Source organism: Mustela nivalis (genome assembly GCF_964662115.1).
Source record: "Mustela nivalis genome assembly, chromosome: 1".
In the NCBI taxonomy this organism is placed as follows: Eukaryota; Metazoa; Chordata; class Mammalia; order Carnivora; family Mustelidae; genus Mustela; species Mustela nivalis.
This window is the reverse complement of record NC_139020.1, coordinates 174,243,665-174,262,791: the sequence shown is the minus strand read 5'-3', so window position 1 is coordinate 174,262,791 and position 19,127 is coordinate 174,243,665. Positions and strand designations below refer to the sequence as shown.

Genomic DNA, 19,127 nt, shown 5'->3' with positions numbered 1-19,127 from the left:
AACAGGTTACTTGTATTGGTAACAGTCCTAACCTTTTTAAAATACTTTGCATGCAGTATCTGTGAGCTTTCTTAGAAGCCCTACAGAAGAGATTTTTTATTTTTATTTTTATTTCTTCTCCATTTTGCACGTGTGGCAACTAAGGTTTCAGGGAGGTCATGCTACTTGATTGAGGACACAACCCCAGTATATTTAGAGCTAGACATGGAACCCAGAAATGATTGTCAGAGCTGAAGTTTCTCCCACCATATTTATTGCATTCTCACCCACTGAGCTGACCAAAGACAACTGATGACAGACAGTACTAGCGTGTTTTGCTTGATGTTGATGCAGAACTGGCTTTCTTGAATACCAGGAGCTCTTGTTATCCTTGGCCCGTATGCAGCAATGCTCTCTAGTTGCCATACCTCTCCTGAAAGGCAGCGTGGAGCCATGCTTATTAGCTGTGGGTCATCTCATATCTGAGGCTATAGTTTCATTTCTTATTTTTGTAATGCTGTTGAATGAGGGTTTACCATGGGCAGATGACATAAGGAGTTTAAATATAACAATGGGGTGAGCTCTGAAAGTTGTAGATCTGGGTGTCCATGTGGGCATGCAGAATCAGGTCAGAGGTTCAGTCCTTTGCAGCCTTAAAGAACATCAAAGAACAATTCATCCTGGCCATTCTCAAGAAATAAACCCTGCCCTGCAGGTTTGTACCAATTTTCTACTCTTGCTATACAAATGATCACTAATTTAGTGGCTTGAGACAGTAGACATGTATTATTTTACAATCTATAGATTAGGAGTTTAGCCAAACCTCTTTGGGCTGAACTCAGGGTGTCAGCCATGCTGTGTTCCCTTCTGAAGGGACTAGGAGAGAACCCCTTTCCTTGCCTTTTCTTGTTCCTAGAGATAGACCACAATCCTTGGCAAATGACTCTCCATCTCCAAAGTCAGCATCATTGCATATCTGACCATCCTATCCTAGCCCTGTGTCCCTTTATCTGGCCACAGCTAAGGAAGCTTCTCTGATTGTAAGGAGCCCTATAATTACATTGGGCTCACTTAGATAATCCAGGATGATACCTCCAATACAAGGTCCTTAATCATCTCTGCAAAGTCCCTTTTGCCACGGAAGGTATAATATTTTGTAGTGGTAGAAATTAGAACATGGGTATCTGTTGGGGGCTCTTACTCTGCCTACCACAAAGACCTTCTAGGAATAAAATGCCACCCAGCATAAATGGTTTTCCATCATTACAGAAAATATTTTCAGGCTGTCTCCTCTGTGCCTTAAAAGCAGGCACTGGGGAAACTGTATACAATGCACAGATAAGGTCCTGTCTATATGGAGTTCACAGTCAAGTGTAAAATTTTATTGATTTTTGACTACCAAATGTATACAAAAAATCTTCTATTTTAATAAGCAATACTCTATGTTTTCTATAAACCAAAACTTAGTATAGTCACTATTTTGTATAATAGAGACACAATAAGGGCTCCTGAGTGGCTCAGTCAGTTAAGTCTCTGCCTTCGGCTCAGGTCATGGTCCCGGAGTGCTGGGACAGAGCCCCACATTGGGCTCCCTGCTCAGTGGGGAGTCTGCTTCTCCCTCTGCCCTTTCCCCTTGCTCATGTTCTCTCTTTCAAATAAATAAATAAAATCTTAAAAAAAAATACACACACACACACAAAATAGACACACAATAAGGAAAAAAATTAGGTTTCTTGATAATCTTGTAATGTCATTTATTTTTTTCAGGTTTTTAAAAAATTTTTATTTATATTTAGAAAGAAAGTTAGAGCAGGAAGGGGCAGAGGGAGGGAGAGACAATCTTAAGCAGGCTCCACGCTCAGCCCAGCGTGGTGATTGATCTCACGACTCTGAGATCATGACCCTAACCAAAATCAAGAGTTGGATGCTCAACTGACTGGGCCAACGAGCTGCCCCTTGTAATGTTACTTAAATTAAAAATTTTAACATCTGTGCCCCTCAGTCATCATTCCTAGCTAATATTTCCTTTACACTGCTTGTTTGTAGTGTCATAACAAGGCCACAGGATTTGGCACATGTCATTCATTTCTCCAGAATCCAGTCCCTCCTTCTACAATGGCTGTGTTAGTGCTAATCTAGCAAGTTCTGAGCCATGTTCGTGAGGATGCATATGCTGTTTCCAACAGAGTTCTTTGACCCTTAATAAATGTACTCGAAATATTAGATTTTCTAATTTCCCAAAGATATTTCCAGAATTATACCTGGGTCAGGATTTATTGGTTGGATTTATTGCCAAAACATAGAAAATCTAGCCCCTGATCTCAAGAAGTATTTACCCTTACTGTGAGAAAACAAAATATATGAGCTGTGTATCCAAGTGGTTAAATGGCAAAGCAAGACAAGTGAAATGCATGATATAGATCAGAAAATGACATGGGGAGGAACAATCATATAGAGGAACGGAAGTGTCAAATGGGGAACAAAGGAGCCAGTGTTGGTGGACTGGGGGGCTGGCTCCATGCTGATCATGTGATTTGTGTTGGCAGTATCAGGACCTAAATATATAAGAGTAAGTGAGGTTTAGTTATAGTGGGACTTGAGTGCTGAACAGAAAATCTGAAATTTTATTTATGGGTTTGGATAGGGAGAGGCAGTGAGCTAGAGATCAACAGATATTTTAGCAATAAATATTAATCTGAAGGAAGATTGAAATTAGAGAAGAGTCTAGAAAGAAAAGCCCATGGTTGATGCAAAGAAATTCTACAAATTGGCTTCAGTGAACTATTATTCACCCTAAACTGGTCTTAAAATATAAATACTGTGTGACACATTTAATAAATGGCATATAAATATTTTATGTCCTATTTTTTATCAAACTGACATTCTTTAATCTCTTGCAGAAAATCCATTTGCTGGTGATGTTGTCTCCCCCAGGGAAATCAGTTTTACCAACCTGCAACCGAATCACACTGCTGTGTACCAGTGTGAAGCCTCAAATGTCCACGGCACTATCCTTGCCAACGCCAATATCGACGTCGTAGGTAAGCGGACTGTTTACCTGCTGTTTCCTAAGGGAAGATGTTCAAGGTCATGCACACCAGTATGCTGAATTCGGGACACATAAAACTTGGGAGGAATATCATCAAAGTACCTTTCACCTTACATTTGGGCATTGGCCTCCATACTAAAATTATACTTTCTTTTTTCTTTATATTTTTGAGAGAGAGAGTGTGTGTTTGTGTGAGCGCGTGTGAGCACACGAGTGGGGTGAGGGAACAGAGGGACAGAGAGAATCTTAAACAGCCTACCCACTCGGCACAGAGCCTGATGCAGGACTCGATCCCATGACCCTGAGATCATGACTTGAGCCAAAATCAAGAGTCAGACTCTTAACTGACTGAGCCACCCAGGCGCCTCTAAAATTATACTTTCAAAAATGGACTGAATTTGGATATTTTTCTAATTCAGGAATATATACTGCAGTATTCAGCTGTCTTCCCTTTCTGTTAATATGACTAGGATACAGAAAAACCTAAGGTGTGCACATTATTTTTTACATGAACGTTGACAACCGCATTTATGTCATTTTCAAATAGATGTCCGTCCACTGATACAAACCGAAGATGGAGAGAACTATGCAACGGTGGTTGGGTACAGCGCTTTCTTACACTGCGAGTTCTTTGCTTCACCTGAGGCAACGGTGTCCTGGTAAGCTGGTACAAGGTTTTCTTGAGAGAATGTCAGTGGTGGATTTCACCTTGTGTCTTCATCCATCATTTGACAGGCCGCTGTTACATGTGGCCAGTGCCTCTGAGAAATAAGGGAGCAAACTTAATTACCTACCTCTCCCGAAACTGTTGACTAGATGTGTAGGATTTTTCTCTCCTGGGGAGATTAGGAAGAGCCATTTCTGCTTACAAAGGAAAGCAAAGAATCGAAGTGATTACCAAGATGATTTTACAGATAGATTTGGTTTTTCATTATGGGTTTATCGAATGTCATCTATCACAGCTGACCCTTGGACATTGTGGAGGTTGGGATTGATCCCCCTTGCAACTGAAAACTTTTCTCTCCCCCAAAACTTAACTACTAATAGCCTACACTTGACCAGAAGCCTCACCCAGAACATAATTGATCAACACACATTTCATATGTTATATGCATCACATACTATATTGTTATAATAATAGCTCTTTTTCTTAAATGTTTTTCTATATTTCTAGGCCTACACAGTTTGTGAGTTCTTTCAGGTGGTTGTGTATTTCCAAAAATTTCTCCAATATATTTAATTGAAAATAATTCATATACAGGTGGACCCACACAGTTCACACCTGTGCTGTTCAGACTTAACCGTACTTTTTTGTTGTCGTTTTGATCTTTTCCAAATAATTATCTAAGCATGTATTCGACTCCAACACATATGCTTAAAAATTTTCCAACATGTTTTTTGAATTTTATTTCAATATATCGATTGGTGTAATAAGTCCAGATACCTCTTGTGGATCTGCCATATTTCTTACTTCACCAGAGAAGCTTGGAAGCACTGTTCCTAAATAAGCCTGCCATGGCTCCGCAGGGCTGAGATTAGAGCGAGGAAGGAGAGGCAAGTACAGGTCAGATCCCGTCTTTATTTAAAGATTGGATATTTTGCTCATCGTGGATTTTTTAAATGCTTTTATTTTTTAAAAATATTCCATCCAAATATTATTTATCTTGGGACACATGGGTGGCTCAGTTGGTTAAGTGGTTGCCTTCGGCTCAGGTCATGGTCCCAGGGCCCTGGGATTGAGTCTACATCAGCGGAGAGCCTGCTTCTTGCTCTGCCTGCCACTTCCCCTGCTTGTGCACTCTCTCTATGACAAATAAATAAAATATTCAAAAAATAAATAAAATAAAATAAAATAAAATAAAATAAAACATTATTTTATCTTGAGTTCTGAGACCTTTTTTTGGCAATCCTTACATTTTGCCTCTGAGGCAAGTGCCTCACTGGCCTTACCCTAGTCCCGAGCTCTGGAAAGTCCTACGTGAATGGCCTCCAGAGTTTACCCTCTGATTTTTTTTTTTTTTTTTCTTGGTTCCAGCAGAGCCTCTTATTGTGCAGTATACTGGGTAAATCAAGATTTGGCAGCAAATGCTCAGAAAATGGATGAATGTAGGAGAAAATGACTCTGGGTTGATAAGGGCAAATGTAATCCATGTCCACAGGACAGGAACTACTTCCTGGCCTGTAATATCTCTGAATGACCAATGTCCCCCCAGGACGGCAGGAGGTTCAGAAGGTTCATTATCTCTTTCAATTACTAGCTTTCCCATTTAGTACCCTGAAGCGATCATTAACTAAAGAGTTCACCGTCAGTATACCAGAAAATATTTATTAAGCTGTGAGGACAGATGCAAAAACGGTCCTTAAAGCTACAAGAAATACAGCAGAAACATAGAGTATGGGCTGAATTTCCTCTAGCCACAGTCTGTCTGGGCAGATCAGATATACACCTTAGCTAGGACCCATTCTGGGAAAAAGATAAAACCCCAGTGGAACATTTTGTAAGGTCTCCAGAGCTCCTGAAGAAAGGGTAAGCTTGAATGACATCAGCAACCCGTTTCAGAAAGAGTCTACGGTTCTGTCACGTCTCAAACTGATTTATGCCCCTTTCTGTGTTCATAGGCAGAAGGTGGAGGAGGCGAAACCTCTTGAAGGTAGACGGTACCATGTCCATGAGAATGGCACATTGCAGATCAACAACACCACAGAAGATGATGCTGGCTCGTACTCTTGTTGGGTTGAAAATGCTAAAGGAAAAACTGCAGTCACGGCCAACTTGGATATTAGAAGTATTTTTATTTTGGTTTTACTTTGCATGAATTCTCACATGGGTTCAGCTTGTCTTCCTTTTCCCAGATGAAACTATATGATTTATTGAGTGCCTGTTCAAGTTTTTAGACTGTATTTCAAAACTCCCAGATTGTGTTTCGTCGATATGACCGTCACAAAGATGATAGGATATGCTGATGATGTGTTCATGGCTTCTTACAATTTTAAGAGGGACTTAGGTATTTGGGGCATGACTGGCAACAATTTAAAATGCACTATTTGAGGATGTTTCTCTGACTATATTTTGTTTCAGTAACCCACTCAACATGATGTCATCAGCAATCAACTCTTGGAGCTAACAATCTCACAAACCCATAAAAGTTCAACTTAATAAAGACCAGGGTGTGATAGGACGGAATATTTTTTTGTTTTCTTCGTGCATCATAAACAGCTTTGCATTTTTTTCTCTCTTCAGAACAAAGTTCTGGGTTTCACTAGTATTTTGCTTTTAAAATTGCTCCAAAAATCCTTTTCAGGAAAACATAGTAGAGAGACCCCGCAGTGATTGTAGGGAGAATCTATATTCTCTGTGACATGTCATTTTCATAGCCGGCTCCTGCTGCTGCTAGATGACAAGTGTATTTGTTGAGTCATCATTTTCATGGGTAACCTGATATTCTTCTCTCTCTCCACACACATGCCCTCCGTTCCTTGTTTTTCTTCTTATATTCTTCTACAGTATTTGTTTCTTTTTGTACCCTAAGTTATCCAACATGCTAGCCCCATGAACTATATTTTTAAAGCACAAGGATACTCTCTTCAGACGTCTGCCTAACTCTCATGTCTGCCCACATGTTTATATATCAACGACAATTTTCAAAATGTCCTTGTGAAGTCCGTGAAGATGATTCTTTTTTAGACTTTATAAAACCAACCTATATAAAAGTTTAGTGACTCAGTCAGACTCGGAGTCAAAGAGAGAGAAGCCCGGAATCCAAATGAACCTTAACATTCCCATCGCCCTATGCAGCGCTTGGCCCAGAGTGGACCTCAGAACTGTAATTGACAAAGAGATGGACAGGGTCATGAATGTTTCATCTGCTCTAAACACCCACTTTATATGTAAAGCATATATAGGAATCTTATCCAGGAATGATTAAAACACAATTTTTGCATATAACAAAGAAATTTCTGGAGTAGAGTTGAGTAAGAGGCTACATCTTACAGTGTTTTGAAATCAAGAACTTTGGTCACCGTCAAACTTAGTTTCAGATTCTAGCTTCAACCCCTTACCAGTTGGGAAACTTCAGTGTTGCTTAATTTCATTTTAGCCTTATGTTCTCTGGAAGGTGAAAATAGTAGTGTTTGTAGAGGTCCTGGTCAATTGGATAGGTGGTTTATTAAATGGTATCAGTTATTATTAATAAGTGAATTTCTGACTTTAAATTTAGAAATAGGAGTAGATGTTTAATAAGTCACTTAAAATTAATTCAGTTAAATAATTTCTTCAAGTTTCATGCTTGGGATACCGAATAATCAATTTTTTTAATTTTCTCAGTTTCAATTTTCAGTCGGTGCATGTAGTAACATGTAGATAGAGAATATTAAACATATTGTGAAATTGGAGGTCAGCTCATGAGAGACTTGATCTCTGAGAGGGTTACCAAGTGGTACAGCAGGGTAAAGTATATCTCCCCTTAATACAGCCTCTAGGAGTAGGGATCCTATATTTTGAAACAGTCATAATGAGGAAATGTTTTTTAAGACAGCCAAATGTGATTCTTTTTAATTTATTTGATTTGAAATTGAATTTAGTTTATTTAATATATTTGAATGTGAAGTTAGATTTTTGAGCTACATATTGTGGATACCACCAATTTACTTTTAAAAATATCACTCTCTGTACCTCATTCAACAAGAATTTCAACAAATATGTGTTGAGTACTTGCTACATACAGGGTCCCTTCTGGGCTGTGTGGATACTTCATGTAACAAAACAGACCTCGCCTCTTCTTCACCGGGCTTATGTTCTAATTCCCACCTTCATGTTGATAGATCACCTACGCATGGGCTTTACTATTTAAACTCCAGTATCTGAATTATTAAGAAACACATTAATAGAAGATCAATTAATTTCCTTTTTTTCCCTTATGGTGGTGTGATCCCATGACCAGAAACAATAGAGAGAGAAATTATTATTTTTCAACCTCTAGAGATATTTATTTGCTCCCACTCTTCTTACACACGGAGTAAGTAAGGGGAATTTCCACGATATTAATTAGTACTTTCACCCTAATTTCTCAGAGGTTTAGGCCTGACGGAAAGAAAACAGAAATATGATGTCAGGAAATCACAGCGTGGCAAACACTGTGTCTTCGAAGACATGACTATTCTGTCGATGATTGGGGTTGATTAAATTGCAGGCACTTGATTGCAAAGGAAGCGGGGATGTATGCATCTCACTAGTCTCTTTGTTTGGTAAAAACAGATGCTACAAAACTTCAAGTTACTCCTAAGAACCCTCGTGTCCCCAGATTGCATGCACTTGAATTATATTGTGAGAGCTCGTGTGACCCACATTTGAAGCAGAGTTTGAAGCTGTACTGGAGTAAGAATGGAGAAGCCTTTGAAATTAATGCCACAGAGGATGGCAGGTAGGGAAGGGGTTATGCTCTGTCGTCATATGGGCTTGGGATTAATACTGAGCGCTTGAAAAAAAATCGTTGTGAAAGTGTTCACACGGAATTAAAATACCAAAAGTGATGAATACATTTCAGTCTTCACAGCAGGATTTAAAAGGTAATGCAGTGCACAGTTTCACTTTTCTCCCACATGGTTAACTGCTTCTTTTGCTGCTGACTTTTTATGGAATGTGTACCCTCCTGTTAACGCAGGAAACAGAGCCCACTCCGGGAGTGTGAGGGGTATCTGGGTATCTGGAGGGGACCCTGCCCATCACCTGTTTCCATCCCAAACTCAGTCTACCTCATGAATAGGCAGAACCCGAGTCATACCTCCATTCCTTCCAGTTAGGAAGTACTGACAAACACACTTTTAAGCCTCCTAATCTCCATATAGAGAATACAGAAAAATATAGAAAAGATGCTGACTAGCATTAGACAATATTAAGTATGTCAGAGAAAGAGAAAAGACTATTTACTGATTGCCTGTGCTGTCTTTTGAAAGCATACAGAGGGTAGCTCTCCGGTGTTTTGCGTCGTGACGGAGTAGGGGTTAGAAATAGACCGTCCTGGGGCATCTGGGTGGCTCAGTGGGTTAAAGCCTCTGCTTTCTGCTCAGGTCATAATCCCAGGGTCCTGGGAGCCCCGCATCGGCCTCTCTGCTCCTCGGGGAGCCCGCTTCCTCCTCTCTCTCTCTGCCTGCCTCTCTGCCTACTTGTGATCTCTGTCTGTCAAATAAATAAATAAAATCTTAAAAAAAAAAAAAAAAAAAGAAAGAAAGAAAAGAAATAGACCGTCCTTAGCCAGATCTCACCTGTGGTTTTATGTTGTTACTCATCATTCTGAAAAAGTAAATCTGAAGATCGGAGATGCATTCCTTTGGCGAGACTGTGACAGGATGGTAAATAAGAGCTTGGCCTTGAGTCCAATTGCCTGGATTTAAATCTCAGCTTAGTTACTTCTTGTGTCTCTGACTTTAGACCAGCCACATAGCTTCTTTATGCCTTAATGTTACATTCTTCAGATACCTTCATAAGGTTAATACTCATAAGGTTATTATGAGTATTAACATACCAAGCACTTAGAAAACACTAAGTGCTCAGTCCAGTTTAGCTCTCATGATTTGTACTAATGTATGCAGACATGTGACGGCTTATCTCATGTCTTGTACCTGCTTGGCCCCTATTGTGTGTGTGTGTGCGCACGCGCATGTGCTTGCACCACCTCTGTGTAGTGGCTTTGGTCTCGGCTGGCTACTTAATTGATTCCATCTCATCCCTCCTGTATACTTAAGAGTTTGTGGAAAGGAGCGTAGGTATTAACAACTAGTTGTCAATGAGACAAGAGGAGATTAATTACTGACCTAAAAGACTACACATTGCAACAGTGATCTTCACCCTTAGGTTAGGTCTTGGTCGATCTATCTACTGCTGGGATCTCTCCATGCTCTCCCTCTTTTGTCACAACTGCCTAGTTGCCTGGGGTCTTGCATATGATCTCGAGCCTACAGCCAAAAAGAGAGTCAGAGACTGGTGCCTCGTAAGTGATATGACCTGCATATTTAGGCCCTGATCCCAGAAACTCCAAACATCCTGTGTGTGGCCCAGTTGAATAGTTTCTGTAGGATACTAGGGCTGACACTCAAATGAACCTCTGGCTATCTCCGGGAACGAAGCAAGTGACAGATATTCCGCCGGTTTTCCCTAGGGTAGGGTGAGGAACAGTAACCTTAGCTAGAATGTCTTAGAAGAGGTCTCTGGAATAGGGAAGGCTGGGAGTAACTCTTGCTGCTGGGGTTGACTGGGGGCCGAGCAGGCGTGGAATTATAACAGGGAGCTGAGATCACAGGTATCTGCTGAATTTCCAGGGAACGATTAGTAAGCTCCTGTCTCTCACCTTCTGCTAGGACACCCTCTTATCAGTAGGTAAGCTGGGGGCCAGAGGCTTTTACCTGGGAAGAGATAAAGTGAGTTTTACATCATAAATGTCAATTATAAAAAGAAAGAAAGAAAGAAATGTCAATTATATAAGAGCGTCTTTCCCTTTCTGCAAGGACATTATTTCAACTACATAGCAAACTCTTGTTAATGTATTTCGAGTTAGTGGAACTTAATTTTCCTAAAAGTGCTTAAATAGTTGACAATATACTGGTATAGGGTAAAAGGTTATAATTTATAGTAATGAAATTTTCCTGTGCTAAACTGGATCAGAAATTGGCAAAATAGAGCAAAAGATAAAAAGCTAGTGGCTAATGATTTGCAAAAAAGAGGTATTAGTCTGCCCTCTACTGTTCAAATACATCACAGTGCAGTTGTTACAAGATTTCCCAGATGGGTGTTCCGCCTGTGAAGTAGAGGGATGAAGAAAAAGGACCCTTGTCAAAAAATACAGATTACCAGACTCCAGGTCTGGTTCTGTAGATCTGGGGTGTGATTCAGGAATGTACCTTTGTAAGAAGGACTCCGGTTGGTCCTATGTAGGTGATTCCCTTACTTAACAAATCTTAAGAATGATGCAAATGTATCTTAACTATTATAACATAGTTCAGTCTTGAGAAACACCAGGCAACACAGTTCTGTCACTAACCCATGCATCACAGATGGTTGGACTGGTAATTAAAACAAAACAAAACCAACTGATAGCTTCCATGGCTGTGTAGACAGTTGTGTATGTTCAAGTAACATTTCATCTTCAGTTTCAATCTAACACTCTCTAATAAAATTTGCATTATGTGAAGTTGTATTTTGTTTTGTTTTTTCAACTCTTCCTTGATTTTTACCCATGGGGAATATATATTTTTGGATATATGTTTCTGTTGTTTTCACCCTCATTATGTACTCATTTTTTTTTTTTTTTTTTTTTTTTTTTTTTACTGGCAGGATAATTATTGATGGAGCTAATCTGACTATATCTAATGTCACCTCAGAGGACCAAGGTATTTACTCCTGTTCAGCTCACACTGCTTTGGATAGTGTCACTGATGTAACTCAAGTAACTGTCCTCGGTAAGTGCACTAATGAGGAATCTCTTCATTTCTTCCCCACCACTGATTAAATTCTGTTGTTCTTAGGCCATTCAAGCCACAATTATTTGAGTCCCTGCATATATACCATTCTTTTGAATGTTTCATTTAAATAGTCATTCCACTTTCAAATGCTTTCTCCTCTTCTGGCTTTAAAGAAATTAATTAATGCTTAATTTCTTTTCACTGCATGAGTAATGTTGCCAAAAGCTGTGGGAGGCAGGCAATGTTATCAGCAGAGAGAAAACTGAAGCATGCTTGAGTTGTCAGGGTGCCTGAGCTGCCCTTTCCTAGCTTACAAAGAAATAGAGCTGAGGAATGGAGGTACAGTAGGCTTGGTGGCGGGGATCAGGCTGGCTGTCCCGTGGTGGTGGTGGTGGTGGTGGCTCAGTGGTCAGGCTCTAAGCCAGAGAGATGGACTAAGTTCTCAGCATTCCAGGAAGGGAGCTGAGGAATTTCAAGAGCTCTGCAAAGGAATGACTTTGATTTTTTTTTTTTTAATGATAATGTTAATTAGAAAATAATGTGCATACTCCACTAGTGTAGTCGACACAATTAGCCCTGCGATCACCCACGTTTAAAGCTCTTAGGCCAGCCTGGAGCATCTCTTAGACCACCATGAGCTCTTGGAACCATCTTCTAGACCATCTCTGCTCCAGTTTCCTTGACAGATTCGCTCTCCACAAGCTATCTGATACGGAAATCTGACCGATGCGGACACCACCAGCAAACCACTCACCTTCAAATTTCCATTTGGGTCTGCCTGTTTGGGGAGCCTGGCAAGAGGGGAGGGTGGGTGTGTGTGTTTCCATATTCCCTCCCTGCAAGCTGTGTCTGACTTCTCCCAGGGAGGCTCCCTTCACAAAATCCTCCATGATAAGATTCTATTAACTACTCCCTCCCCCTGAACCCCAGATATTCTGCCAGTGATCTTTTGAAAGAATTAAAACAACAACAACCACAACACAAAGAACATTTGATACTATCCAAATTGTGTGAACTTTTAAATGTCTGCTGGGACCCTGACTAATACAGACATTTGACATTTTTTTAATAGTTTTCTCTTAATAATTTTGTTTCCATGGGCACTCCTAACTTAGTCTTCCTTTTAGTTTTCTGATACTCCTTAGAAGTGTTTGATTTTGCCTAAACTCCTTTATTAGATGTGTCGATTAATCGTTATTATCAACAGGCATTTGTATCTGTAGCTCTCTGATTGCTGGGATCCACAGGTAGGTTGCTAACAGAGGTACACGCTGAGAGGAAATAATTCAGTTTTTTTGGCAATAGGATGTGAAAAATGAGTAAACGGGCTGGAGCTCTTCAAGTGAAGCAGATAGTCACCAGACTGGGTTCTACACACACACAGACACACACACACACACACACACACACACACACACACACACGTAGTAGAGGTTATTAACTTGGTTCAGTAAATTGTACCTTTAGGTGAGGTATGGGCCATAGGAATTCAGCTGTTTCAGGGGACTACAAGTAGAGAGGCTTGACCCTCTAGGAATTATTTCACTAGTAAGTCATCAGATAAAAGAGTGGAGCTCCAGGTAAACTGGAGTTTATTCCAGGCACCACAGTTTAGGGGCCAGACTCAGGATCTATAGACTTTTTCCCTCAGTATTTTGAGCCCTGCAGCCAGCAAAGGGATTGGGCGCCCTACTGCTTGGTTCATTCTGTCAAATGGCCTTGTACAATTTAATATTTCATTCTTGTGATTAGTCTACCATCTTCTAGAACCATTAAATTTTGATGATTTTAAAGAAATGGTTGCTATGATTATATGTAATATTTACTAATGAAGTTTTTTTTTTAACCAATGTTTTAAGAATAAAAGTAAACTAATTTAAAAAATATTCCATGACACAGATTTCATTTTCATAACTACTTCTTGGAGTTTAACTTCTAATTTTTTAGGCCAATTCCTGGTCTTAGGAAGCATAGCTCATTAATAGACAATAACAAATAGATCCCTGTGTAATTTCTTTATAAACCTCTTTTCCTGAGAAAACAATTTTTGCACATACATGTTTGACCCATTTCACTTGCTTTGAGAATATTAAGTGCAGGGGTGCCTGGGTGGCTCAGTGGGTTAAGCCTCTGCCTTCGGCTCAGGTCATGATCCCAGGGTCCTGGGATCGAGTCCAGCATCGGGCTCTCTGCTCAGCAGGGGGCCTGCTTCCCTTCCTCTCTCTCTGCCTGCTTCTCTGCCTACTTGTGATCTCTGTCTGTCAAATAAATAAATAAAATCTTTTTTAAAAAATGCTTTAAAAAAAAAAAGTATCAAGTGCAGCCTGTAGTTCCATGTGATTCTTAGAAGAAGCACATTCTAATGTCAAATGCTACATAAAGTTGTATTGGTTCCTTAAGTTAACTTTAAAGATGAGTGAGCTCTTAATCAGTGCTGAAGACAAATGTAAATTCTCTGAGTGCACAGATCTGAGAACTGTTGAGGAAATAATTTCTTATTTAAGACCCTAAAGTTTATGTGCACTCAGTGTCCACATTTTAAAAATAAAATAGAGTCTTTTGAATTGGAAACATGTGTCTTTTACCACTGTAAATTTCCAGCAGTGAGCAGGTACTCAGCATGGGCAATAGATGTTGCTTCCCCTTCAGACAATAAAGAGCCCATGGGAAGGCCCTATGAGATGTTACTTAATTGTCTCCTCTGAGAAAAGATAAATGTCCCTGAATACAAAAGAGCACTGAAACCAAATTTGGGAAGTAAAGACCATTAGGGATAAGTTTTCTTTGTTTGTTTCATTTATAGTTGCTTTTATTTTATTTAACGTTTTAGATTTGATTTATTTATTTGACAGAGAAATAGAAGGAGAGAGAGAGAGAGAGAGAGAGCAGGAGCAGGGAGGAGGGGCAGAGGCAGGGGGAGAAAGAGGCTCCCCTGCTGAGCCAGGAGACCACCATGGGACTCCATCCCAGGACTCTGGGATCATGACCCAAGCCGAAGGCAGATGCTTAACCGACTGAGCCACCCAGGCACCCAGTTGTTTTTCTTTTAATAAAAATTTCCATGGACTTTAACACTCTTAAAGTCATTACCTACATAGTATCCAAAACATATAAAGAACTTATAAAACTCAACACCCCAAAACTGAATAATCCAATTAAAAAATGGGCAGAAGACACACCTATACATTTTTCCAAAGAAGACATAGAGATGGCCAATCAACATATGAAAGGATGCTCATCGCCAGGGAAATGCAAATCAAAACTACAATGAGATATCATCTCACACCTGTCAGGATGGCTGAAACCAACAGCACAAGACCCAGCAGGTGTTGGCTAGGATGTGGAGAAAGGGGAACTCTCTTGATCTATTAGTGGGAATCCAAACTGCTATAGCCACTGTGGAAAACAATATGGAGAGTCCTCAAAAAGCTAAAAATAGAGCTATCCTACAATCCAGCAGTCACACTAGTAGGTATTTACCCATAGAATACAAAAATACTAAAGTAAAGTGATACATGCACCTCAACGTGTGTTTATAGCAGCATTATCTACAATAGCCAAGTCATATAAACAGCCCAAGTGTCCGTCAACTGATTAATGGATAAAGAGGAAATAGTGTGTGTGTGTACATAATGGAATATTACTCAGCCATAAAAAGGAATGAAAATCTTGCCATTTCAAACAACATGGGTGGGCTAGAGAGTATTATGCTGAGCAAATTAAGTCAGAGAAAGACATACCATATGGTTTCAATCATATGTGGAATTTAAGAAACAAAACAAATGAGGAAAGGAGAAAAAAGAGAGAGAAGGCAAAGTAAGAGACCAAGAAACAGACTTTTAACTATAGAGAACAAACTGATGGTTACCAGAAGGGAGGTGGGTGGGGGTGATGGGTCAATTAGGGGAAGGGGATTAAAGAATGTATTTGTTGTGATGTATACAAATGCTGAATCACTATTTTGTACACTTGAAACTAATATTACACTCTAACTGCAATTTAAATAAAAACTTTAAAAAGTCATCACCTACTCAATTTTCTAGTTTCCGACACATTTATCTGTGCCAGATTTTTCCCTTCCAATGTAAACTGCCTTCCTACTCTTTCAAAACTCTAGCCAAGAAAGTATAAAAATTGCTATAATGTACTGAGAATTCATTGTTGGAAATTACAATAAAAATCCAGAGCATGCAGAAAAGAAGGCCTGAGTTCATGTTCTTTATCTTATTTTCCTATAGTCATAGGACCTAATTTTATTGCTCTAATATGGTAATTACATGCATGATTGAAGTGATAATGTACTTTTCACTTATTCATTTAGTCACAAAACACTTATATCCCAAGCACTGTTGGTGATGCAAATATTAATAAAATGGAGTTCCTACTCTAGAAGATCTGTCATATAGAGGAAATGAACCAGGCATATAAATAAGCATATGAGCTAAAAGACACTGATCCACTTGAGATAGACCATGTTTCTCAAGATTATACATAATTATAACCCAGGGCAGTTGTTTAGAAATGCAGGTTCCTTGGCCCAGCTTTTTCCATATGCCAGAGAGATAGGGCCCAGAAATACATCCTCATTTATTTTTAAAGATTTATTTATTTATTTTTGAGAGAGAGAGAGAGTGCGCGCGAGCGAACAAGCAGGGCATGGAGGGCAGAAGAAGAGGGAGAGAGAAACTGAAGTGGACTCCATGCTGAGCACGGAGCCCCAGCTCTGTCTCACGACCCTGAGATGGCTACCTGAGCTGAAACCAGGAGTCGGTTGTGCAACCAACTGTGCCAGCCAGGTGCTCCAAATCTTCATTGTTAGTAACTACTCCTAAAAGAATTTTGATACTCATGGTCAAAGATGCTCTTTGAGAATGGGAATCCGCGTAGAGGGAGAGAGTACTTAGAGTAGGTTACAGATGTGCAGGAAGCTGCATTTGAAATAGAAGCAGAAGGGTTGGGGCGCCTCGGTGGCTCAGTGGGTTGGGTGTCTGTCATTGGCACGGGTCATGATCCCATAATCCTGGGATCAATCCTCATGTCAGGCTTCTTGCTTAGTGGGGAGCCTGCTTCTCTCTTTCTCTCTCTCTGCCTCTCCCCCAGCTTGTGTTCTCTCTCCCACTCTCTTTAGTAAATAAATAAAATCTCAAAAGGAGGAAAAAAAGAAAGTATCCAGAAGGGCTGCTGAGATGTGATTGGGTGCAGAGACCCGGGCCCAAAAAGTGGGGCGGCAGTGTGCCTCAGTGAGGAAATTGGGTAGACAAAGGCATTGTCTGCATTCTCCTTACTTTTATTTTTATTATTAATTAGATGTTCCGGATCCACCAGAAAACCTGCAGTTGTCTGAAAGACAGAACAGGAGTGTTCGGCTGACGTGGGAAGCTGGAGATGACCACAATAGCCGTATTATCGGTAGGGAGGACGTGCAATAACTACGCTCCTTACACTCCTGAGTCAAAATTAATGTTAAAGCCATTTTTTCCTTTTTTTTTTTTTAACCACAGTTGCTAGATTATCCTTCTTAAAACATTCTTTAAAACTTTTTACACTGTGTGTAAATGTTAGTATGACTTAAACACACTAAATCCATTCTAATGTGTTTTTTTTTTTCCCTTGTGCTTCTATTGCCAGAGTATATTGTTGAATTTGAAGGAAACAAAGAAGAACCTGGACGATGGGAGGAATTGGCTAGAGTCCAAGGCAAAGAAACAACGGTCATGCTATCTTTAGCCCCATATGTCAGATACCAGTTCAGGGTCATAGCTGTGAATGAAGTAGGGAGAAGCCAGCCTAGCCTGCCATCAGACCATCATGAAACCCCTCCAGCAGGTGTGTGGCTTCTCACGTGAGGTTTCTGAGAACGTATTTTAGTTTTGCTCCATCTTTCAAGATCTTTTTAAAATATTTTGATAGTATGGGTGTAGAGTTTCAGATTTCTCCTACTGGAGAGCTTGAAAAGTTCTGTGAACTGATAGCACACAAATATTCAAAGTATATCAGATTGATAAGTAGTATATAAATGTTTGATAGAGAGCAGGACATTACAGGGAGGTATATGGGCAAACATTTCTCTGAGTTACTTGTGATAGCTAAGTATCATGTTAAAATCATATCAAGTATGTTATAGTATGTTATAAACTGAGGTTCAATATATAGAAAGGTGGCTTTCTCCCTTTATTTTTCTTTTCAACTTTTTGAGATAAGACATTTTATTCATTATAGGCCTTGTTAACACTTTAAAATATTTAATATCATTAATTTTATACATATAGTGTATTTATTGTCTCTCAATATCTAAACAGATATCTGATATCTATCTGAATTTCCAGGATATTTTTTTTAATCTTAAGAATGATTAATACTAAAATTTGTGTTACTTTACTGTCATTGGTCAACAGTATGATCATAGCATGGTATTATTGTTTTTTTTCCCCCCCTGGTGCAAAATACATAAGCTAGGGTATAATATTTTTTTTTGGATTGAGGAAAAAGTGAGAAGAGATAGTATCTGAATCAGATACTTGTGTGACTGAAGCATAAGTTGCATTTGGCACAAAAACTACATTAGCCCTTTCTTATTAAATGGTTCCATTTGAGTATATTTCACAGAGACATAACCTGCTCTTACCTCTTTGTAGTCCCTAAATAGTTGGCTGTTGAAATTATAGATGATGCTTAATTTTATTAGCTTAGAGGCAGATAGTCACAACACACATTTCTAACAATAATTCTAATAGAAAAATGGAGGCATATTTAAAATTAAAAATGTTTATTTAAAAAGTAGGTTTAAGATTTTTTTAAAAAAAGGTTGAAAAATTTAAAGAGCAGGTTTAAAATGGAGATATCTAAAGTGAGTCTTCTACTTTCCTCTGAATAGTAATTGTATCACTTCAAGCATGTGATTTTACTCCTTTATAATATATATATATATATATTTAAAAGCTGCCTTTTAGGTCATGGATGGGTTAACTAGCCTTGTGGTAATCATTTTACAATATATATACACATAAATATAAAATGTGTATCTATAGATTGGATACATATATACATACATCAGTATGTATGTATACACACACACACACAGACACACACATGAAATTATTACATTGTACATCTTAAACTTACACAGTGTTATATGTCAATTACATCTCAGTAAAGTTGGTAAAAAGATAACTGCCTTAAGTCTTTACAAGCTGGGCCAGATAGAAATAAATGAATATAATCAAAGTTGTTTAAAAACCTGATTTAGGGGGAGTAGGGTGATATGCTGATTAAGCTATGGACTGTAAATTGGAAAAAGTAATTTTAATACTTATAATTTTTCAGCTCCAGACAAGAATCCACAAAACATAAGGGTTCAAGCCTCTCAACCCAAGGAAATGATTATAAAGTGGGAGGTGTGTATTCTCTAGTGCGTTACACAAAACACTACTTTGTTTTCTTGTTTGCGTTCTTTTAGGTCTGCATGCCAAGTGTAATGGTAGAAAAATATTTTTTAAGAATGAAGATACAAGATTTGTATGTTTTATAAATATATCCCATTTGTATATTTTGCAGATCATTGTGATTAGAATGTTATGAGATATGGTTAAACAGTGGTAAGTAATGTCAGGAAGGGTATATAGGTTGACTTAATTGTGGTCTATTA

At 39.0% G+C, this 19,127-nt stretch overlaps 1 protein-coding gene and 1 long non-coding RNA gene across 22 annotated transcripts in view; one reads left to right on the top strand and one right to left on the bottom strand.

The window, feature by feature from the left end:
- CHL1 (cell adhesion molecule L1 like) overlaps window positions 1-19,127 on the top strand; it is a 219,986-nt gene that overhangs the window by 175,678 nt on the left and 25,181 nt on the right. For all 21 annotated transcript variants that reach the window (XM_082739888.1, XM_082739894.1, XM_082739877.1 and 18 more), the window contains 8 exons: window positions 2,880-3,020; window positions 3,576-3,687; window positions 5,648-5,814; window positions 8,283-8,448; window positions 11,355-11,479; window positions 16,790-16,891; window positions 17,111-17,308; window positions 18,806-18,876. In XM_082739888.1, coding sequence (XP_082596014.1) covers window positions 2,880-3,020; window positions 3,576-3,687; window positions 5,648-5,814; window positions 8,283-8,448; window positions 11,355-11,479; window positions 16,790-16,891; window positions 17,111-17,308; window positions 18,806-18,876 — 1,082 coding nt within the window. The remainder of the gene's footprint in view (window positions 1-2,879; window positions 3,021-3,575; window positions 3,688-5,647; window positions 5,815-8,282; window positions 8,449-11,354; window positions 11,480-16,789; window positions 16,892-17,110; window positions 17,309-18,805; window positions 18,877-19,127) is intronic.
- LOC309869274 overlaps window positions 10,371-19,127 on the bottom strand; it is a 42,712-nt gene continuing 33,955 nt past the window's right edge. The window contains exon 6 of the long non-coding RNA XR_014314088.1: window positions 10,371-10,426. This is a non-coding gene — a long non-coding RNA (uncharacterized lncRNA). The remainder of the gene's footprint in view (window positions 10,427-19,127) is intronic.